The following is a 23,850-nucleotide window of genomic DNA, read 5'->3' as shown; positions in this document are numbered from 1 at the left end:
CAAAGGCCATACAATCAGACTTTGCATGAAAGTGCTGTACATTACACACTATCTTTCAAAAATGAAAACATGCGGGTGCTGAAAAACCTCCTCGCTTTTTTAAAAGTCTGTTTATCCTCTGTGGTTAAAGTGCCGAGCATTGAAGTGTAGCTGAATTGCCAAAATAGCCCTCAGAAGAATTTCCTAAATTAATAGGTTTCCTTAATATTGAAGTTGTTTAATAATGAGATGAGAAACAGGCCTTTTTCAGGATAGAGAACTTTCTGAATTCCCAACTTGTATTTATTGTCAATGCTCTTGTTTTACAGGGAAACCTACAGATACATCAAGTTCATGTTGGTCAAGACGGGCAGGTAGGAACAGAGCTGAGTTTTAAGCAGCATTTTACTTTATAATTGTTGCAATTGGAATGATTTGGCATTACTGGTGTCTGTTTTAGAGAACAAAATCTGTTCTGGCCTTTGTTTAAATAAAAACTTGCAAAATGAGACAACAAACTTAGTATTTTGTCTGTGGACTAAAAGTATTTGACCAAACTTATATCATTCCTCCTGCAATATAATTTATCCCTGTGTTTTATACTTTCTTTGGCCTCTTCACTCGTATGTTTACTAACGGGATTGATTATATTACGTACAGTATGTTCTTTTCCGTGTTATCAACTGTCACTGTGGCCAGATGTGGACTGCAGTCTGTGCAAACCTAAGAACATTTATTGCTGAGTTTTAAGCAGCTATTTTTTCATTATATGGCTGTCTTGGGAGAAACTGATCTTTCACATCTGCTTTTGTTCTTTTTGATAAGATGGCTTTATTAGGTGCTTATGCATACATGAGGTAAGAAAAAAGTTTTTGCTTTGAGTGATGAGTCAGTAAATGTTTAAATTAGCAGAATTTCCATGTCAGGTGTTGGCAAAATTGTTAACATCTGATCTCAGACATACTTTACTAAATGCTGAATTATTACAATACCCACAGCACAAGAATATTCTGGTAGGAAGCTTTCTAGCCAGGCCACTTGAAAAATTTTGTTATGTTTCTTCTTGTTCGTGTTGAATAATAATAAGCTGTGAGACATATGGCTAGAACTTGAGTACTGCACTGAATTGAAAAGGCTTAGACCACAAAGGTTCTTGAACTCTAAGGCCTTGAAAAGTTGTTGGTACTCTGAACTTTTGACCGCATACAGTGTTTTATATGGGGAAGCAATCTAAACTGTATTTTAAAAAATCAAGATTAAAAAACCCCTGCACTTGAAATGCTTGTTACTGAGAATTTAATCAAGAATACATTTGCAGAAGTGAGACTAAGAAAGGTGATTTTTTGGAGACATGTCAGAACCTTTGTTTTAGAACTTAATCTTCACTTTTCCTTCTGAGTAAAATACTGCTATCAAAACTATGTTGTCTTAGAAAATTAATATTGGGTGATGGTATATATCTCTGACAATGACATGTATGGATTAATTTGAATTTGGTGTATTAAATAATACATATTCATAACAAGTATGCCACAAATTACATCTCTCACATAAAAACAAATAATGTAGTCTAGAAAATTGTTGCAAATCCAGGCTGTTTTTGAGAGAAATGCTTGGATGATAAATGTTTTCCTGGAAATCCCCCTTGCTAGGCAGGGACCTGTGAGTCCTCTCATACAACAATAACATTCGGCTGTGTCTCATGCTAAAATACTTATGAAGTTAAAAAAGCTTACAAAACCCAAATGCGCATAAATTGTGGGTTTTGGTGATCATCTGACCAAGTTGCATTAGTATCTGGAAAATAAAGCTGCACTGGAAAAACGGTGTTCTCAAAGGGCTTGGTTGTAAATGTGTGTGCACATGTGGGTATATCTATATGGGTGCATTGTTCATTGAAGTGTGTGACAGTATACACAAGATAGGGAAGAAAAGCAGGATTTAATTGATTTCTGTTGAAATCAACGTCAGTAGGTTATCTGTATGAAGGCATCAGTGCTATTACATACTGTGTATACGATAGAGATAATTTGGTACTAAGTGGTTGTGACTGTTATGTAGGAAGTGAAGTTTGCATCCAGCTTTTCTAAGGAACCTTTTATTTTTTTCTTCATGCTCTCAGCTGCATTTTAGTGCGGAAGAGTACCTGCTGTCCCATGGGACTTGGCAGCCTGGCGTTGTCACGCTTCAGCTGGCATCTGCAGTAATCCACAGCAACCTTTAAGCACCTCCAAAAGCACTCGCTGCTTAATGCTTTTCCAGTGGACCAAAAAAAAATAGGAGCAAGCAACTATTTAGGGGATTTTATCTCCTTTCTTTGCTTGACATTGAAACCTTCAGCAGCAGTTGGAGCCCTGTGGGGCTGTTTTGCAGTGAAGTGGATGAGTAGCACTCACATGATTCCTTGCAGCAGCTGCATGCGCTTTATGCCAGGGGGTAGAGGGGAGCTCTGTGGCTCGACTGGCTTCTGCTGATCAGCTGATCTGTGCCGAGCGACCTTTTTTTGAGCTATTAGCTCATAAAAAAAGTGCAAAGGAAAATGAGTTAAACTAAATTCTGTTTGTGGTTTAAGAATGGAAGTTGAAACTAATACATTTTCCTTGGCACTCGCAGTGGGATAAGAGCACAAAAACCTGTCATATGATACGGTTTGGTGGTAATGGAAGTCAAACAATCCAGTAGCTTGCAGTCATCTGTACATGACCTGTGATCAAAAGGACTTCTGTGGTTTTCCCACCTGTCCATTACTTTTCAGGAGACGGTCTTTTTTTTCCTCGTTAGGAAATCCAGTGCACTCTGCCAGGGGACACCAAAAAGTATTGATAATAGGGAAAGTGAGTAATGTGTCACATTTGAGACCTTAGTCAGCTATCAAATATTCTTAGCTGACCAATATGTACTTATTAATAGTACTAGGTCTCAGCTTGGCTTCATAGTGTTCCCTTTGAAAATTCATCTTATTCTTCTGTTTCCCATGTATTATCGTACACTTCCCAGCCTTCCAATATTCTGCCTGTTCAGACGAGGTTTAGGTCTGCCTCTTGATGCAGGTTTTTGCTCTGAACCACAACTTAAAGGTTTACAAGAAGCCGGGGCTGCAAAGCATGGAGCTGCTAACTTCATAAGAACAGAGGTAAAAAATGGCATAAATTGGCTGTGAAATGTTATCAGTAAACCCTCCAAGGTGATAGATATGTTTTACGCCTTGTGATGCTGGCAGTAAATGGTAGCTTCTCTGCAGAGTGTTGCAGTTGTTGATTTCTTTTTCTCCCCCCCAGCCCCACTCTGAATCGTCCGTCCTGGTAGTTGCACTGAATTTAGATCTTGTTTTTCTGGCATCATTGTTCATGGAACTAATGAAATCATGCCAAAAAGAAAAACTCTCTACCTACACATGTGTTCTATTAGCTGAAAGCTTCATATTTCAATGCACGTTTAATAAAAATACCAAACTGCAAAAATAATTAGACTTCGTATTAACTAACACTTGAAGCCTTTGACCAGTGGGGATTTCTGTGGGCTTGGCATTTTATACTTGTGAATTAGGAGAAGTTTTCTGATGTGTCTCCCTCTTTCCTCTGATCACCTGGCCTCCTTTTTCCTGAACTTCATCATTTTCTTCCTTTGTGAACTTCCATGTTCTGCATCCCAGGAGGTGCTGAGTGTGCATCCTGCAGAAGCTGTGCTGACGTGGTGCCACACAGTTTGGAAATCTATTGGGGTGTAGAGGGGTAGAAGAGGCCGACTTCAGCAGTTTGACAGTCCTTGATATCATGTTTTAGACACTCATTTTTTTTTTTACATCTGCACAGCCAGTGTTTCTCCATTGTAGAAATTAATTAAAATGACACCAGGCAAATGATCTTCAACTAATAGCCTTAGTTTTTAAATTAAAAATTTAATGCACTTTAAAATCTAAAATAAGATCATATATATTACTGGAGAGCTGATAATTTGTTCTGCTCAATGAACAAATAATTAATAAGAGTAGCAGCATTAGTTCACTTAATCTCAAGTATCAGTATCTGTAGGTAAGTTAGAATAATGAGGAGAATCCAGAACAAACAGTACCTAGGGTTTAGCAGCAAAAAGCTAGCAAATGTAAATTGCTTTTGTACTCTCATTCTTCCTCCTGTGTGTATGAAATAAACACGTAGAATTGCTTCTTGATTCATTACCGTTTTCAGAAAGAAACTTGACATCTTAAATAGTTGTAGACACAGTCTCTTCTAGATAAATTTGTAATCAGTGGTGCACTGAGATGGATCCACAACAGTTGAGTTACGTATACCTAGAGAGCAAGGGGGTCACCTTAATAACACTAACACATTTCTCTGCTGCTCCATGAGGCATTTGGATGTTATCTCCTACTGAACTTTGTCTCTGACCTTGCTGCTGTGGGCTTTGGGGCAGCTCTGAGATCTGGGAGAGTTCAGGTGCAGGGCTGTGGAGGTGGCTCACCAAGTAAGCTTTAGAAAAGCATCCTCAATATATGCGTGATGATTGTTAAGAGAGTTCTTGAATCCACGATCAGAAAAGAGATTCTTGCAAAATTGCCATTGTGATGGAGAAAATACAGCAGACTCCAGTGCTGCAAAGTAGCAGCTAGCTGCTGTTGGGCCTTAAAAGTTAGGATATACACGGGTATGAGAAACAGATCAGCGAAGGCTTGTCTGTAATGTCCTCAGGAGGAGAATGAATCTGATGTCTTGTTCAGATCTGGTTTCAATACACGCAGCACACCCTGTAATACAGCGCAGGAGGAGATATGACCTCACCACCTATGTTTGAAACATCTGTCCTACTTCTGTACTCTGCTGTAGTCTGAAGCGAAGGGCAAGCTGTTAAATCTTTGAGCGATGGAAAAGAGAGAAATGGTTCCAAATGTTCAGAAGAAACCCTGCTCATTCTAATAATTCCACGTAAAATCCAGGGACTGTTACTTGCGATCAGATCAAACTAAAATGAGAATAGGTTTGTTTGTAGAAGAAATAACTTAGGAGCTTACGTTAAGCCTCTTTTGACCTCCCTGATAATTACTGAGATGCTCACACTTGGCTTTTAGCGAGGGCACCATGGTTTTTTAACGTCCAATTTAGTCCGTAACTTGAGCGTGATTTTCAGTTATACAAACAAAAATGTGTTGAAATATTAACTCGGCTTCTGCTCACTTCTATGCGTTTTGCAGATGTTATTTCATTGGGAGAGAAACCGTCTAAAGTATTTTCAGAATATGCATTCTGATTGCCTTTGGAAATAGATACTGCACTTTCTATCAATATTACCAACTTCAATAATACCATATTATCTGAAACAGAGAAAAGAACCGTATTTCACAGTTCTCAATTCTCATATAATGGATCTAATTAAAAAGTTCTGGATTTAAAAATACTAAGAATTGTTATTGGGATTCTTTGGTCAAGAATGATTATAATGTAGGAGTGTTTTTTCCTGGCCCTAATTTTTAAACAGTAGAGGGCAGTAGTATTAAGATGATTGTCAGCTACCTTCTCAGCAAAAACTAAGAAATGAGGAGGAAATTTGAAGTGCAGGGAATGTGCTGCTCCGACATCAACCTTGTAAACTGTCGTACCATGGGGACAGAGACACATTCACAGCGTGAGTCTTTCTGCATGCATTGCTGACATAGGGTCTGTGTGTGCACGCGTGTGTGCTTGTGTGCGAAGGAGGGAGAGGAAGACGACCTTACGTTCTGCACCAGCTGTAGTAGTAGATTGAAAAAGCTTTGTCCTGTTTCAGCACATCTGCTTTGAATAATATGCACAGAGAAACAAACAGGATTGTTAGAAGAAAAACAACAAAATTAAAGACCCAATATAGTGCAGCTGGAACTCAGACACTGCCTGTATGGTTTTGAAAAAGTAACTGGTTATTTCTAAGTGACTCTTTGGTAATAGGTTGTACTGAAGTCTTGCAGGTCGGCTGTATTTTTAGGAGCAAAAATGAACAGAATGATTTTGAAACAAAATGAACAAAACGTGCTTTATGCAAATTTGATGTAGAAGCACTATGTACTTATGGATAAAGTAAGATTACTTAAACTTTAGCACGAGCATTTTAATTGCAATGTTTCCTTTTTTTTTTTTTTTCTTCATGAGGATTGTCCTTTGTTGCACATACACTCCTTTGGCAGCCTACAGAAGAGCTGTTCTCCACTTTAAATTCTTTTCTTGCTAGCAGATAAACCAAAATACATGCCAGACTTCCAGACTTCTAAGTTCTGAAAACTTAGTCTTCTAGAGAAGGTAGTACTTTAGTTAAATAGGTATTTTAGGAAATGAAAATCAAGAAAAATAATCTTAAAACAGTTAAGTATATTAAAATTTACAGATCTGTATGGATTAAAAAAAAAAACAAAAAACAAAAAAACAAACTTTATGAGGATTTTAGGTATTGAATTTATAGAATTTAACATGCATTTGTAGAAGGTTTGCACCTCTTTTGTAATTGTAAACCAGGGTATGATGCTGTCCAGTGGTATAGCAGCTGATCTTCCATGGTCCTTGTCATTGTGGCTCTGTTACAAGTAGCTCACTGCACATTGTTATATTTGACAACAGAACAATGAATTTCTTTACTCAATAATAGGAGATGATATTGGGGAAAACGCAGTTCCATAATGGCAATCAAGAAAATATAAGAAACTATGAGCTAAATTGCAGAAAGGGATCTGCTACTTACGATATGTTAATGGAAAAATACATTCTCTGTAGTTGCAGAATGCAAAAATAATTCTGATCTTTCACTGAAAACGCCAAATATGTTTTACTACATAACATAATTTATCCACTTTCAGAGAAAACGCTGAGTGATTTAGAAGCTCATTGAAAGTCAATGAGGCCTTGCTCTGTAGATGAGGTACCATTTTTGAAAACCACTTGTGTTGTAAATCCAGGGATTCTGTTTTGGTAAGATTTAAACTCTAATCCAGTGAGGAGGGGACCGTTTCTGTCCACATCTGTGTCACTGAGTTAAGCGATCCTTCTGCCTTTCAGCTGCCTTGGAGAGCCTGGAAGTGAGTGTACTTTTTCAAACACGATGAGCACGTGTACTTACTTGTTGCGTATAATTGTATTTCTCTCCTGGATAATTATGTGGAATTTCAGAAATGAGTTATTGAATGGCTAAGTTCTGCAGACATTGCAGAAAGCTGTAGCAGATATTGAAAGCCACAATGACTGGAAAGTTGTTTCAGTTTTTATTCTTATGGTTTTAAATGTCAAAACGTGTAAAGTATTTTATTTTTCTCTGTAAAGGTCCTTAATGTTCTGTTACAAAAAAGTGATTGCTATTTTTTTTTATTTATTATTCATAGATTCAAAGTAAAGAAAAGGCAGAAATCTTTTTTCTTTTTTTTAATTTCAGTAGAAGTTTCACTGCATTAACCTGCCCACATATAGCAATTCTCGTGACTTTTACTGCTAAAAGTTGCTTTGTAACTCCTTTCCTATACAAAGATTTTTTAAAAGGGGGTAGGAGGGCAACCCTGGCAAATTTTAAGCAGTGTACAAAAAGGGTAACTAGTCGCTGCTATGATTTTGTTGTCTCCTTCACCTTGTTGAGATTTGAGTTCTTTTTCTACCCGTTGTTCTGTCCCCAACTTCTTACTGATTAATTATGCGTTCTGCTGGGAAGGCAGTAAAAAAATATCGTTTATACCAGAGAGTCAGCAGTATCACATCCCTGCTGACTTTATTGGGTCACAAGTTTCATTAGTAAACTGGCTGTATTTGGTTTTGTCTGCGCTTTTTTGTGCCAGAAGGTACTGCTTTATTTTACAGAGAAAGCCGGCGATGTTCGTACTGGCCTGATGCATCCCCAGGAACACTATCCTGAACTGGGTCAAGAGGAAAACTGTTTTTCCAGCAGCATGGCCCATTCTCAAATGTAGTCATCTTTGAAGCCCTGATGGCAGTCAGGTGTTCCATTTTCCACTCTAAGACATGTTCATTACTACATTTTTCTGGTCCAAGATGTAACGGCTATACATTGGCAGTCCCTGGAGCAGTTTGGTATTCGTGAAATTGAACCCGATTTCATTCATCATGATGGATAAATATTCACTCCTTTTCAGAGTGCTTTCAGAGTGCTTAGCAAGGACTTCTAGACTCTTTGCCTGTTTTCCATTTATTATTCAAGTTTACATTAAGCCAGTGGGAGAGCAGACAAGACAAGATGAATCTCTGTGATGACGTGCAGAAAATATACAACCGCTCTGTTTGGTTTTGGTTTTGTTTCATTGGAGTTTTGCTTGGGAGGAGTGGCACCATTACCCAGCTAAATTAATACTATTAATAACAACAACTTACATGAATTTATTTACTGTTATGATATCCCCAGCTAAGGAAAATAATTTTTCATTGGGTGGTTGCTGATCCTGAATGCTGGCTTAACTTTTTTTTTTAAATTCACATTGGGTTGGGATTGATCAGATGATTTTTTTGAAAATTAACATATATTTGCATTTTCTTCCCTCGACTTTAAAGCAGTTATTATGTGGTGATGAAGTAATCATAAAAGATAAGCTCACTGCACACGTGTGGGATGACACAAGCAATAGCTATTGCATGTCAGTCCCCTTAGTGCGAGAACGAACCGATCTATTGTGGTGACATTTTCCTCTAAATGTAATAGTGGAAATAGTACTTTGTTGTGCCAGTACATATCCAAGTAGATTTTACATGTTGAAAAGGAAGGAAACGTGGAAGAAAGAAACAGGCTTAACCAAGTTTATCGGGAATGGAAGAAAGGAACTGCTACTTTGGAGATAAACCACGTATTAAGCTGCTGTTACAGTGCACTTTGGGTTTGGTGTGCAGCTATTCATGTGCTGCAGTCTGTTAAAGGTCATTAATTGTTGTCATTCTGCTGCTCAGCATCTCTTTTAAGATGTGGGCTCAGGAAACCTTGGTCAGGCCTGCCCTCTGCTCGGGGTCTCCTCTGAAGTCCACTAATGCTCCCTGGGTACCACAATACTTGCATGAGATTTCGAAAGCCCTTCTTGTTTTACCAGTTGAATTATGAACGAGATAAAGTCTAAATGTAAACTTCAAATCTTGCCTCGAGATTGTCCTGTCAGATTTAAGGAGTGTGGGCCTAGTCCAGCAGACTGAGAAATTTCTTCCGCATGATGCAGCGCTGGGCTGCTCTGAACTAATTCAACTGCGTATGTAGGACAAATGTAAACATTTCAAATTGCTATTTCTCATTTCAAATCTAACCATTTCCTTCTGCTTTAATCTACAAGTGTAATTTAGGCAAGCTGCAACAAAAAGTCTTATTACAAAGTGAGTCTCCCTAATCAGAAAGTAGGAGGCTGGCCGTGCAAAGCCAAAGCAGCAGAAGGATGCGGCTCGGGTAAGGAACCTTTCAAGTCAGCTTATTTAAGACGTTTTCCCATGTTTTGATGATCAGTAATTACTACACTTCAGCAGCCGCACAGTGCTTTGCCTTGCTTTTTTTGGTCTTTTCTAATTTGGGACCCAGCCTACCTTCATATGGTGAAAAAAAAAAAAAATCCTCTGTTCAAGGCAAAGTAAACAAAATCTTGAGCAGCAAAATCTCTAATGTATTTATGGCATTTTTTTTAGTCAGTTCAGCTTTTGGCAAAGTGCAACATGAAGGAAATAGCTTTCCATTAATAATAGAAGATTCAAATTTGACCCTGCTTTCATGCTTCATTTCAGTGACGCAGGTAAAGATTTGTTTTGGGAGCAAATAGTAAATTCCAGCAGATAGTTGGCTCTAAGAGCAGAATATAATGTCTGTGTTTTAAACATAGAGCTTTTCCCTAGCGCTTCTCGAGATTTAGACATTATGTCACACAACTATTTTCGTCTTCTGTTCAGAAGTCCCAGCTCCCAATACAATATCTTAATGACCTATCGAGTCTTGCACTCCTACCTTTCTCACATCACAAACTTAGTTGCTTTTCTTTGGCTTACTGATCAAAAGTAGTAAAGTGTGCAGGGATGTGTTAAAACTGGCTTATTTTAATACTGAAAAATATTACTTTTTTTTTTTTCCAAATTATTTGTTTCTTTTTGTGTAAGTGTTCTGGTTGGTGGAAAAATTAATAAAGATGATTTGTGGATCACTTATAGGTACTTTGATACCATCCCTGAACGAGAGTCCGCAGAGTGATCTGGTGGTTGTAAAGCAAGGCTGTTTAATGAAGGTTTTGGAAAAGGATAATATTTTCTGTCATCTTTTTTATTTTTCTCCTAAGAGGGTGGGTTGTTCCATTAAAATTCCATTCAAGCAGACAGGAGCATTTATAATGCTCCAAAGAATATGTTCTCTATTTTGGAGTATATTATGTTCTTTATTCACCCAAATCTTGTTTTAATATTGCTGTAAACTTAATAAGAAGAGATGAGATATGAAGCGATAATCTTTTAAATATAAGGAAAAATAATTTTCTCTACCTTCATAGAAGGCATAGGTCTAAGCTGTCTCTTATTAGAGATTTTGGTAATAAAAATCTCTGCTTGTAGAATAGCAGTCATCACAAAGCTATCTTGCTGTGCTAATCTACAGAAATCATTTCTTTTTTGTTTTGTTTATTTTTTAATGCTCTTCATTTATGATTTTTCTCATCATGTGATATGAGCCCCGTCTTTATGCTGCAAATAGGTCCTTATCCCATCACTTTGCATGTTGTAATAGTTCCCTGCTCAGTTATTTGCAGTAGGAGGGATGCCCCTAGCATCATGTGTGTTTTCAGAAATCACTGTCCCACGTTCCAGATTTCAGCCCAAGTAAAATTTGGGGGATGAACGGTACAATTGGATTGTCAGTGCCCGTGATGGGTTGACATCATATATTTTATATATCCTTAGCTGGATAGCAACTACTTGCTTGCTGCTGGCTGACCCTGATGATTGCTTATCTGCTCGGCACGGAGAGATCTCATTTCATCCCGATGAAAAACAAAATACTTGCGTGCATGTGTATGTGTTGTCAGCTTGCTAAATGGCAGGTATAGAGTTCAGGCCATTAAAACACAGTTAAACTTTGCACCGCGTTAAGTACAACAGTAAATCTTGATGATTTAGACCTGTCTCCAGATTTCTGTATTGTCTGCCTACGTTAAATGATCTGTGGGATTTTTTTTGGTGTTTCACAAATGGTGGTCATGACTTATTAAATCTTTTGTGACCAATTGAAATGTGTGAAAAAGTGAAACAGCTTCCCTGTTCTGTGTTCTCTCTTTTAAAACGTTTACTTTTTTGAAGGGTATGGCCACAACAGCCATCCCTTTTTAAAATTAAACCACAGTGACTCGTTTGCAAATGAAGAACAAGCTTATCTTTTAGACAAAAACCTGTGTGGCTTACATGGACTTTCCAGCGCTCTTGCAAGATAATGTTAAACAGTGAGATTTCACCAGCTGATAGACTTTGCATGTCTGTTGTTTGGTTTTAATCCTTTCCATAGTTCCAATATATTTTCAGTCCACTTTTTCAGAGTTTTAAATTCTTAAAATTTTTTCAAGCAGCTGAGCAAATACCTAATTGAAGAAGGATGATCAGAGAGCATCCCTTTGTGATTTGTATGCTGACTTAGAACAAACCATTTAGTTCTACAGTTGGATATTTTTAACAGTTAATGTTCGTTTCATGCAGATTCTGACATTAAAAAACTACAAAATGACCAATTTGTGGCTTATTCTAGAGACTGAAATCCCGTATCAGCAGCACAGCTTTCAGTTCTGAGCTCAGATGCTATTTTAATTATCTGAAATATATTTAGTGTATTGAAAATCTTTCTGTATTACTGAGAGTAACATTTGGAAAAAAGTGTATTTGGAAAATCATCCACAGCAGCATGCTTTAGACGTTTCTTTTGTATTCTGTGAACAGAAATCTTCTTTCTGGAATAAGTACTTTAAATTATAAACTTGATTGATTTTATTTGATCCAGTCTGCTGGGATTAATTGTTGTATACAGGCTCCATCAATTACTCATCTAGAGCTATCAGTTCCTGACTGGTCTGGAAGCAAAAAGTAGTAGTTGTGCTTTATGCACAGATACTCTTTTTCTTTGATAGAAACCCTGGGCTCCAACCAGGACCTATGAATGAGTCTGTTTTATATATTGCTTCATTTATTATTATTATTACAACTGTTTTGAAACATATCATTCCATACTTCTGGAATGGTGCTAAATATTTGTGTTAAACCCTACAAGCATTGCAGAGTTCACCAGCAGCAAGTGTTATAATCAAGTTATTTATCATGTTAGTGTGATTTTTTACTTACTGGTTTGTTACAAGTGGCTGGTAATGACACTGAAATGAGGTATCTGTCCCGCAGCAGTAACACAGAAGGAGATGCTGTCTTCAAATCCAGCCCATCTCACTTAGTCCTGGAAATAAAACACAACCTGTGTTTTGCTGCAGAGCTGGAACTGCAGTGTCGACTCCAAAGCTGTCAGTTCCTTGGTTTCAATGGTCAAGAAAATGAGGGTTGTAAAAGTTCCTTTAATGTATCAGGCTCAGACAGAGGCAAAATGTCAATGGTGCCAGTAGGTAAGGAGAGGAAACAACCAGCAGTGAAAACAATATGAATTGGTACTTTTAATTTCCAGGTGTGTTGTGCAATTTTGGGAGAATTTATTAACAGAAAGGCAGGTATTAAAGCATTTTGCATGAATAGCAGTAGGAGGACTGTAGTGTGTGTGTCAATAGCAGTAGGAGGACTGTAGTGTGTGTGTCAAGGGTAGGATATCTGCTGTGCTGGATGTGTGAGCAAAGGAGGTGTGCACGTAGAGAGCAGAAGGCTGTAAGAAACACCAAACCAGAGACCATGCTCTGAAAAACGAATGAGATTGTTTCACCAACGGCACAGTGACTTCTGTTGTTGGCTTTGGTGGTGGGATTGTGTTTTCCTTCAAGGTTAATTTATTTTATAATAGCTCAATATACAAAAGAGACCGTATTGATTGGTAAAAGGGCTTGTATGGAGATAGAAAGGAGTTGCAAACAGAAATATGCAAAAACTCATTAGCAAAGATAAAGTTTTTGTCAACAAAGTTCCCTCTGTGTATGTCTCACCCACCTGTGTGCTACTGGGTTGCATTTTGGTATGAACCCAGACTGCAGGTCTCCTAAAAAAAGTATCTGTTCTGTCTGTGTATCTGTGTAGTACCTGGAAATGGGACATTGATCTTCAAAGGTGTATAGGAAAATACCAAATAATTTTAGCTTTTGGTGTGTATTTTTCGTTGTCAGTGGTGATACCTCAGAGATTCTATCAGAAACATGGGGAAAGGAGCGATCAGTGAATCATCTGTTCCGAGTTAAACGAAATATGACTTAATCCTGAATAATGGGAATGGAACTGTCAGGAACATTTGCACTGGCTGAATTCTTTTCCAAGTGATGCTAAGAGTTTTACTATTATTTGGTGTCCAATAAGTTCAACACTGGACTCTTAACAACAAAAAAAATCACTCGTGAAGTTAATGAAGCCCAAAACCTGAGGAACAGATCCTTCTTCCATAGATTCTCCAAATTACGATGGCCTTCATCTGGGTCTGTGTATGCTGTTGGAGTAGATTAGCAGTAGTTGAGGAAATTCAGGATTCTGAATGATTGAACCAGAAATGGGTAGGTAAAACTGTTCAGGGACACTTTGATCTGTTCTTTTAGAAAATACGATTATGTAAAAGCATTTACTAGGTACATCAGCTGCAAATGTCTTCATTAGAAGTTCTCCTTTCCTTTGGGAAAGCTTAATTTACATCATTTGCTTTGAAGAATACAGGTCTTGATGTACCGTGTGACTTTCTGGAGTTTTTTTTATTGATGATACACGCATGCTGTAGTTTTCCATGTGTTGAGTAGAGTACTTTTCACTATTACGGGAGTGTAGTGGAATATATTTTGAGGCTGCTGTCAAACTTGATTTTAAAAAAAATCTGTCACTGACCTTTACCAGAGCAGAGTTTTGGCCACCGATGATAGTTTAGATCGAGACAGACTGTTAACAAAAAAGGAATGACGCCATTATAAAATCAGAACATCTGAATTCAGAATTGGCCCCTCTTTTTCTCTGGACATATGTTTTTATAGTAGAGCAGCACATTTAATAGCTTGCTACACTGCTAGAAGTTGCAGTATCACTGAATTGTAAATTCCTTCTGTGCTGTACAATTCAGTATCCCTTGTTTTTCTAGAAAGCTGTGATGGAAACTTGCAGCGAATCTAAGAGTCAGAGGAACAAAAAAATTTGTGGAATGTTGCAAAGTAGTTGACCAAAGGGACGATGTTACAGCTCTTGATCTTGTTGCCAGCAGTAGCAGCACTAGTGCCTTGTTTCTTGTAGCACTTTCAGTGTGCAATCATACTATAGTGAACAATAAGTAAATTAAGGGTTTGTTAGCTTTGGTGAAGGCTGATGACTTCTGTGTTGTGTTGGAAGCCAGCATCTTCAAGAGTAAATTAAGGACATTCCATGCTTATTAACCCAGTTTTAATCTTATTTCCAGTTCTATTACATCAGACTAGGACAGATTGTTTTATAGGTTCATTTATTGCTCATTTTATAACTTTTCCCAGCCTGAAATATTAAGTAGAAGAGCCTTTCCTTTCAGCCTCTATCTAAAGTCTAATAAAAATTGTGAAATTATAACAGTGGAATTGAGCTTCTCAAATGTCAATACCGACTGAGAAAGCTTTTGACCTACCTCATTGTTTCTCTCCTTAACTACTTTAAATTTTCAGACAAATCAGTATTTTTCTGTCCTAAGAATTTCCTGTAATGAAAAACCTTTTAATTGAGAGTAATGCATAACTGTAAAAGCCGAAAGTATATTTCCTTAAAAAAAAAATAAAATAAAATAAAAAATCCATGCTATTTAAATTATCCCTTGAAAGTGAATAATGTCTTCTTAAATTTGTTTTCCTCAGACCAGGAAAATGCAACTAACAAGTTGGTGGTTTTCCCCTGATGAAATTCTGTAATGACACATGGCATCCAGCAGCTGTTATTCCAAGCATTTGCAAACAGTACTGATCAAGAAAAGAACTTATGTCCCAAACTTCAGCCATTGCAATTAATTGGTTTGTTTTTTATTAAAGTCAGATCTTGATGTCAGTACAACAACTGACATTTATTTTGAAATTTTTCTAAATTCATACAAATGGTATATTAATTCCAAATGTTGGATTTATTGAGAATTGTATTTTCCATTTCAAGTAAAACATTTTATGAAGATGATAAATTGATTTGTCATCTGTTTGCATTTTTACTGTAATTATTATTAGAGCAGAAATTGGTGCAAAATGTTTGAATGAAATAAAAAACCTCGCTTTTTTCAACCTGACAGAGTGCAAAAGCTGAAAGCTAAAAAGTCCCCTGACTTCCTCGCTTTCCCGATTCAGAAAGTTCTTTCTGTTTTTGCTTCACTGAGAAAAGCTGCAGAATAATAAGTAAACATGTTGAATATATGGGGGTGAAAACATATACATATGCACAAAAATGATTTAATTTTTCAATACTTAAACCAAAATATATCAAAGGGGAAAAATGAAAGTCAAAATTATTTTGTATTGTTTAAAAAAAAATCCAGTCTGTTTTAGAATAATCTTTTTAAAAAGTGTGAACTTGCACAATGATAGAAATAATAATGGTAGCTGTCTTCTGTGTGCCTCTGATGTATTTAGTTTTATGGGCCATTACATTTTATGGTTCAAGTGACACTATCTGTATTGTTGTGGATAGCGTCTTAGCAGAAGGAATGATTTGTGCCCAGCTCTGTAAGCAGCAAGATCTTGACTTTTTGAAGTTGTCTGTTAGATTTAATAACATATGTGGTCCCTCTGCCTGTGAAATGAAGAATAAACGCATATAAATCTGTCTTCCCAAGCATGTAGCCTACGTAGCTGTGCTGCAGGTGCCATGGGAGATGAATTTTAAAAAGAAATAAAGATGACTTCTCAGCTATGACCATGCTCAGCACAGTTCTGTGTCCCTTAGAAGCGCTGAGCAGGTGATGCACTCTGAGAGAAAGTTACTCGAACCTTATGCTGTTTACTTCCTATCTGTGATTGTTACAGATAATGCAAAGATTGAAGTTTTGTAGCTAAGAGACTTGTTTTGAGAAAGATACTTTAGAGGGGGGGAAAAATACAGATGGACAGGAGTTCCCAGATCTTTTTTTTTTAAATAGTTGTATTAGATGTATCCACTAAAAGTAGCATAAACCTTATTTTTCTATTTTGAAAGCATCTATTTCTTATTTTGATAGGAAGCAAGGAAGCTTTGTTTTTGAGGGCAGAAGCTTGACAGAAGCCAGCTCTTGACTTGCAGTTTTGCACAGAGTTCTCTTATACTGGAATATTAATTGCATCTTAGCTGGAAATTTGAAGTTGCTTTAGAATTATTTTGATTCTGGAGGTTTATTTTCTGTGAAAAACAGCATGGATCTTCTATTCTTAGGATTATGTGGCAACATCTTAAGAATTAGCTTAAATAAAAACATCATTTATGTGCCGTTCTTTGAAGCCTTTTTGAACTGTTTCTTTTAGGTCAAAAAGTAGACTTTCTCTACTCCCCATATGTCTCCATATGTCTAATCAGGGACTTGTTTCTCCCTCAGGATAGTCTTTGGCATCTTTTTTCTTCAGTTGCTCCAGGAAAAGTTTGGCTCTTTAAGGATCTTCTTATTTTGGCTTTGCTTTGGTTTCCCCTGGTCTCGGTTCTCATAGCCCCATCAAAGGCTGCTTTTCTGGCTCCTTCCTGGCCTGACATTCCTTCTTGGTTGTGCTTTTTGCTGAAACTTCATGAATATACTGCACTAGCGCCTTTGAAGTATGCTCGTGCCACTTTTGTTCAACTGGTTTCAAAAGCCTAGCAGCCTTTCTCAAATTCAGAGTGATTTGGGCAACTCAGTCCCTCGGGTTCCTTCGTGACTGCCAGGTATAATTTCAGCAGCTTGCTCTCTGCCAGGCTTTCGGCTCTTTTATCCCAATGTGGGCAGGAACACAAAGGTTCTGGCACAACACCATAAATGTGATCTCAAGTTATGACTTCATGTAAAAATTACAACATTTGAGAGCGAGTGGTAATTGAGATCAGAAAACATAAGGGAGCATCACTTTTTTGTTTTCATTTCCTGCTTGGTGGTTTGTTATTTTTGTGTTACCATCGTCTCTGTTGAATCAGTCCTTGTTGATACCATCTTTATTCATTACAAGTCAGTCCCATGTTATATAGTCAATCCTTCCTGCACAGCCTTTCCTGATAGCAATGTGGGAGTTCTAAAATATTTATATTCTAAAACAAACTTAATTGTGCCAGATCATTGCGCTTTCCAAGTAACAGACCACTATTGTGCTCTTGCATATCGAATCCTATAGCTTTACATCACTGTGCAATGTGTAAAAAAAATAAACCTTAAAATGTGATCCAGTTGTACATATCTCAGAAAAAAAAAAAAAAAGGTGATGGATTTAGAGTTAATGATTATGCTTAATTTCAGCCAGCAGAACTGAAATGTTCCTTGACCAGCACGGTATGGCATTAGGGACAGCTCCTTTACGAGCTGAGTTTTCAAGGCAAGATATGTGTAGAGGGTTATCAACCGTATGCTGTTATTTTGGGCTGCCAACTTGGAACAGAACATAAAATAAATAAATATATATATATCAAAACACACAAATGAACACATACAGTCTTTCAGAAATCTCATGGGATCATTGAATTCCATGTTGTACCAGGCATAAAAAGGAAACGGAGGATATCCTCAGTGGGAGAATGGAGGATTTAAACCAACATGCATTGGAGCTGAAATGTGCTAGGTGTTCAGGAACGTTTAAGCCCGAATGGACTGAGTACAACAAAAAGGAATGCAGTTGGGCAGCAGTAGCTGGTTTTGACACACTTGATGCACTTAGCAATTTTCTTTCAACTGAAAGGGAAAAAAAAATGTAACTGTGAAATTGGATTGAAGAAATTAGAGCAGTGCTGCATTCCAGGAAGATCTGAAATACAGGGGAGAGATTTATTTTTACCTTCATGGGCAGAATGTAGTAAAAGAGGTTGAAATCATAGAAAATCCTTTGACTAATCAAACTTTCAAGAGCCGTTTTTTCAATTTTGAAGGTTTTTTGTTGTTAGTGTGATTTAGCATGATAAGAGATGAGATCGCGATTGTAATCTGATGGAAAAAAAAACTCAGCAGCAAAATGCTTTTCAAAGCGGTAGAATTTGTCCATCAAAGCAAGGCGCTCAGTTTGTAGCAGAAACTGCACGGGTCTGGTGCTGCAGGCGTGGTGTGGAATACAAAACGCCACAGGAGGAGAGACCTGAAGCCACGAAGCACATGGATCATAGAGCTGGAGCCCAGCTCTGTGTGTGTTAAACATTTTGTTTTGTTTAATCCAGTAACTCTGCCTCCTCACAAAGATGGGAGGCCTGTAACGAGGGCCCATAAAAAGCAAAATTCCATTTTTATATGGATTTTAATCTTTTAAAAAGTGACTGTTTTCTCAGATTATCATCTGAGTCCAGCTCAGTGCTGGAGATGCTCTGTTGAAAATTACAGCGTGATTTTGATAGCAGTGATGGCCAACGGACAGCCCAGGGGGGCAATTTGGCCTGCCAGAAGAATTTACTGACTGGGCGCACGGTCATTGCAGCAGTGTCGGCTGCATTCATGTGCTAGAAAAATCTCTTCTGAGTCTCAGCAGCACTGTCACTATATTTGGATATGTCCTCAGCAGGGAGGAAAGGAGATAAATAATATGCCGGAGTTGGACTGACTGACTCATGGACACCAGAGCTCGCGTGGAGGAGAGGGCCCCACGGAGTAGGCCGAAGATGGCGTGTGCTTGAAGCTGAGGAGATGCTCGGGGTGGAGGTCAGCTCCTGCACTGGGGGAGGACTGGGAGGATGAGAGGAAGATGTCTGGAGGCTGGGTGAGCACAAGGGCGAGGAGAAGCCACAAAGGAGCTCCTGTGCGCTTTGGGCTCGCCAGGTGCTGGCCTAGTGAGTGTGGGAGTGGGGGGCTGCGTCTGGGTGTTTAGAGGAGTGGATTGCAGAAGAGGCAACACATAGCTGAATTTAAAAAGAAGAGAGAAAAAAAATCGTAATGTAGCGTGTCAGATCCTGCAGGGTCACACAATTAGAGAAGAACAAGGGGTGTGGAGAAAAGGTCATGTTAACAACAAGGCTTCTAGTCCGAAGCAGGAGGTTCCTACGTAAGAAATAGTCTGAACCAGCAGGCTGTGAATGCTGATGGGTAAAAATGACTTATGGACTTGATTGAAAATCTTTCCCTAGCCCCTCCACACCAAAACAAACAAAAAGGCAACAACAACAAAAACACAAGAAAAAGAAAAAAAAACAACACACCATAGGGAGCCCCAGGACTGTGATAGTACAGAGCTGACCTAAGCCTTTGTGCACTTCTTTTACCTCTGTGTAATGGGGACTGAAGGCCAGGAACCAGTAGGTAGCAGTTGCTAAATAAATTATGCACTGGTACCGTCAGACAGAGGAGGAGGTTTTGGCCTTAATACAGCCATGTGAAAAGTTTTCATGAGTTGTCTCTGAGAGGCCAGCTGACCATCAGCCACTAACTGGTATTGCCAAATAGAGCAAATGGGTGATATCCCACTAGAATACAAAGATTATTTTTTTGACTGCAGATATATGATTAGCCAATGAAACAGAAAACTCTTAGACATTTTGTTTGCAGACATTATTTCTGGAGTTTTAGCCAAAAGCACAGTGGAACAAAGACCAGAGTTAAATTTAGTACATGTCAACCTGATCAAAAACAACTCTACACAAACAAACCCCCGTCCAGATTCAGACACGATGTGGCCTGTAGTTGCCAGAGCTACCACAGAGGATGGGATCTTGCAGAAAGTAGTAAAAGCTATTAATTACAGCAGAAGGCTTGAGGCAACTTATCTCCAGTGTCAGCGTGTGAATTCAGTAGGCCTTTTAGTGACTAGAGATTTTATTTAGAGGTAGCAAACTTGGGGTTTCATTTCTTCTGCTCAAAAACAAGTATTAAAAAAGATGCATTATGGCTGTCCGAGGATTAAAACAAATCTTCAGAGAGCACTAGAAAGTTTACAGTAGCCTCAGATCAATGAAAAAAACCTTGCACCCTGAGCTGTGCGAGATACTGTAAAGTTGCAGAATAGCAGTGATGAAGCATTGAATGTCACCTCTTGACATTTTGTTCAAGGGAATAATGAAAACAAGAATGCCTGCACTGTACAGAAAGTGATGTCAGCATTGGACTGAAGGATAGGAGACTAATGCATTAATAATATTTTTGTTTTTGTCTCATGAAAATGACACTGGGTCTGCAATGGGAAGGAGCAGTTGCAAGCAGCAGGGATGTCTCATGAGCATGCTTGGTGCTCGTGCATGAGAGCCGACCCACGCAGGCACAGTGTACAGTAGCAGAAGATAGATGCACCATTCCTGGGAGGAAAAAAAGTGATTTTGCCAGAAAATATTTCAAATAGGCGAGTGCTGGAGGATGAAACTATGAATGTCAAGGCAAGGAACAAGTGAGCAAGCCCCATTACGTGAGCAACACCAGTGCTTTAAGAGAGCCCATTAGGTTCAAGCATTGGCACGTTACACTAACAGAACAATGTTTAACTGCTAAACACAAGATTGGCTGTAACTATTGCGTGTTGTGTTAAAGTTGTTCTTTAAATCTTTTAATGTGTTTCTATGTTGCTGAGCTCCCCAGGCCAGCAGCAAAGCAGTGGAAGTCTGGCTGCCCCACACACAATGCCAGGTTGATCCAGATCCTTACATTTTCCTCCTCAGCTGCTCTGTTAATTTAAGGGACATAGCAGCTGTGCAGAACAACCTGCATGATCTTGTCACCTTTCCCTTTGAGTGCTGCCTGGTTGGATCTCATCAGCAGGAGAAAATGATGATTGCCGAGTCCTTACTGCTTTCATTTCTTCCTTCTGAAGGGATAGGTCTGTTGATAAATATTTTCACTTGTTTTGTGTCAATACTATGATATTGTTCTTAGAGTAGCTTCAGACAGCCTTTATCTTTTATATCTTTATGGTGTTGTTTATATATCAATGTTTACAGGGAATTGTCTTCACAGCAGTCTGTGTATTATCGCTAAAGCAGATTGTATTCATTAAGCCTCTTGCAACCACAGAACTGATCAGAATATGAAGTATTTCACAACAGAGTAAACAAAGGCAAGTTTGTGGTCACAAGTATCCGACGTGTTCTCCCAGAGAGGCTGGGAAGCATTGGTTTCACGTTCTTGTCATTGCTGTGGCTTTTAATTCCCATTGCTTGCAGGCTCTTTGGATCAGGCAGGGTGAGGATGGAAGATACCATAAATTTCTCAGCATTTAAACTTGGGGAGTGTGAATCATTTCTTTCTTGGAATAGCTTAAATAGAAAACTAGGATCCAACCTGATGAGAAAAACGTGCAAAACCTTTTTTTTTTTTTCTTTTTTTTCCCCCCGTTTAATTTTTTTTTCTTCAGACTATTTTTATCGTGAATGCTTTCAGAAATGTAAGAAACTTTGAGTTGTAGTAACACTTGCAGAATTAGAGCACTGTAAAGAGGTATTTTGTTAGGAAGCTTATTTTAAGGAACTGTAGAGTTCCAACCAATTAGAAAAAAAAAAAAAAAAGATTTGTCCAGGATAGTTTGCATTAGATTATGAACAATTTCTGCAACATTTGGAAGGTTAGAAATTGGTTGGATTTCCTCCTGAAGAGATGTAACATCATTTCTAATGCATGTTACAGCAATATCAGATGTCAGAACCATAAGAGAACTTATATCTCACAGAGGCAATGCCAAAAGTATAGCAATGTGTTCAGTAATTCCCCGGTTTTATAAGAAGCAGTGGATTATATTCACTTGAATCTTGCTCAGTTCCTATGTCATTCTTTGGACATTTTATCTTGATGATTTCAAAATACTGAACAAGAGAAAAACATCTCGGTGGAGATCAATTTAGCGACTCTCATTCCTAAAAGAAATATTGACATACTTTGTTGTTTTAGGACTTGGATTTATGGTTCTTGGGGATCTAGTCCATCCCTTAATGTCATATAATCTATTGAGTGCTGAACTGAAAGCCAAAACTACTCCTCAAATCCTGTGCCTGCTATTGCTAAGCATAACTTTAGAAAATGTACCGTCACTGGTAGTATGAAGGAGTGAGTATAGCCACTAACAGTTTGCAAAAAAATGTGACATTTCTGCATTATAAAGTTGAATGTGTAGGATTTTATTGCCATAATAACTGAGCCAGTCCAAAGATTTTGCATACAAAATGCTTCACACAACGTGGATTCATACAATGTGCAGTCAGTTCCATCACAGGGCAAGGGTTCACATTAACCTGCACTCTTTTTTCGTTGCTGGACTTGGAAAGTTTACCTTCCCGTTCTTCCTTTGTTGTGTGTGAAAGGGAGATAAACAAAGAGAATCTAGAATTCATGTCTAGAATCTGGCTTAATGATTTTAAAATTGCAGCCTTATAAATTATCATCTTATATTGTGTTCGTAGTAAAACTTGTATTAATTTTGCCAGATGGAATTGATTCTAACAAGCTGAAAGATTTGGAGGCAAACCCATTCATTTCTAATAAAAATAAAAATTGAAACGGCAACATTTCTAATTCTTTGTAAGTGATCCTGACACTGCAGCACCCAACATCAAGCCTATAGGCTTTCTTGGTATTTCTAACTTTGGTGAATTGACAGATTGAGTTAACAATAATCTGGAAATTGTTCATCTGAATGCCACTTCTTTTTGAGTGCATTTTTTTTTCAGTTCTCGATGTGTCCAGCACCACTTTTTAACTCTTCAGGATTCTCCAGTGGGTTAATGCAGTAGTGAAAAGGTAACTTGAGATTATCCAAAGCCAGCTTGGTCTGATCCAAGAAAGAGTGAGTACATACCTGTAGCATGTTGCTCTCATGTTTACAGTAATTTTGTTTGACATCTCAAGCTGCCCAATATAAAAAGTAATGTCACAATTCCACGGGGTGGAAGCAAACCTCAAATGTATCTTCTCAGCACCCCTGTCCCTTAAGGCACCTTGAGCTGAAAATGCTTGGTTGGAAAATGCTTTATGTAGGAGTTAATGAAGACAATAAATAGAGCAAAAATTCTAATTTTACAGTGAGTTTCCACATCCCTTAGTAGTGTCTGTCTTCATTGATAGACATTTGAGACAAAATCTTGTCTCTGCTGATCAGACTTGGATAAATGTAAGCTGGAAAACTTTTGTATTTCTCCAGAGAGGAGCTAGCTTTGAAAACAATTTGTAGAGAAATTTATTTTTAGATGAGAAGTACTTGCTTTCAAGTAAATTACTATGCTTACAGGGCTGAAGTAGTTGTTAGAGCATCTTTGAAAAGCTAGAAAGTGTAAAATCTATCCCAGTGCTGCTGTGTCGTGACCCTTAGAAAACTGGTGCACCGCAGTGTTTGTTTTCCTGTCTATGTGGTAGGTAATTGCTAGTCTCATCTCTCTTCTAAGGTATTCTGCAGCTGTTTAAGTATTTAAAACCAATATCAAACCTCTTAATAAGGTCTTCTATGTACCGTTTTTATTGAAGTAAAATAAAATTAGGTTATCTGGAATGCATAAAAACTGTGAATTTCAGATTAACTCTGAAATCTTTCTGCTTAAAATCAGTGTATCCCACTTCCTTGGAAAGATTTTCTTCTCCATTATTCATTACAAGGGCCTTAAAATTATACTCCAGTGACAAAGCCTTTATTTATTTTTAGACAATTGGCATCCACTTCTGGCTGACCTAGAATGTTTCTTTGATGACAATGTCTGTGATCCAGCTGGGTTTGCTGAATGG

General features: G+C 38.0%; 1 protein-coding gene across 4 annotated transcripts in view; it reads left to right on the top strand.

Annotated features, from left to right (window-relative positions):
• Nucleotides 1-23,850, top strand: part of BANP (BTG3 associated nuclear protein) — a 146,495-nt gene that overhangs the window by 76,660 nt on the left and 45,985 nt on the right. For all 4 annotated transcript variants that reach the window (XM_084533043.1, XM_084533041.1, XM_084533042.1 and 1 more), the window contains exon 11: nt 309-353. In XM_084533043.1, coding sequence (XP_084389169.1) covers nt 309-353 — 45 coding nt within the window. The remainder of the gene's footprint in view (nt 1-308; nt 354-23,850) is intronic.

The sequence above is a fragment of the Aythya ferina genome, assembly GCF_964211825.1.
Source record: "Aythya ferina genome assembly, chromosome: 12".
Taxonomy (NCBI): Eukaryota; Metazoa; Chordata; class Aves; order Anseriformes; family Anatidae; genus Aythya; species Aythya ferina.
Note: the sequence above shows the minus strand (reverse complement) of the source record. Positions and strands in the feature narration are given on the sequence as shown.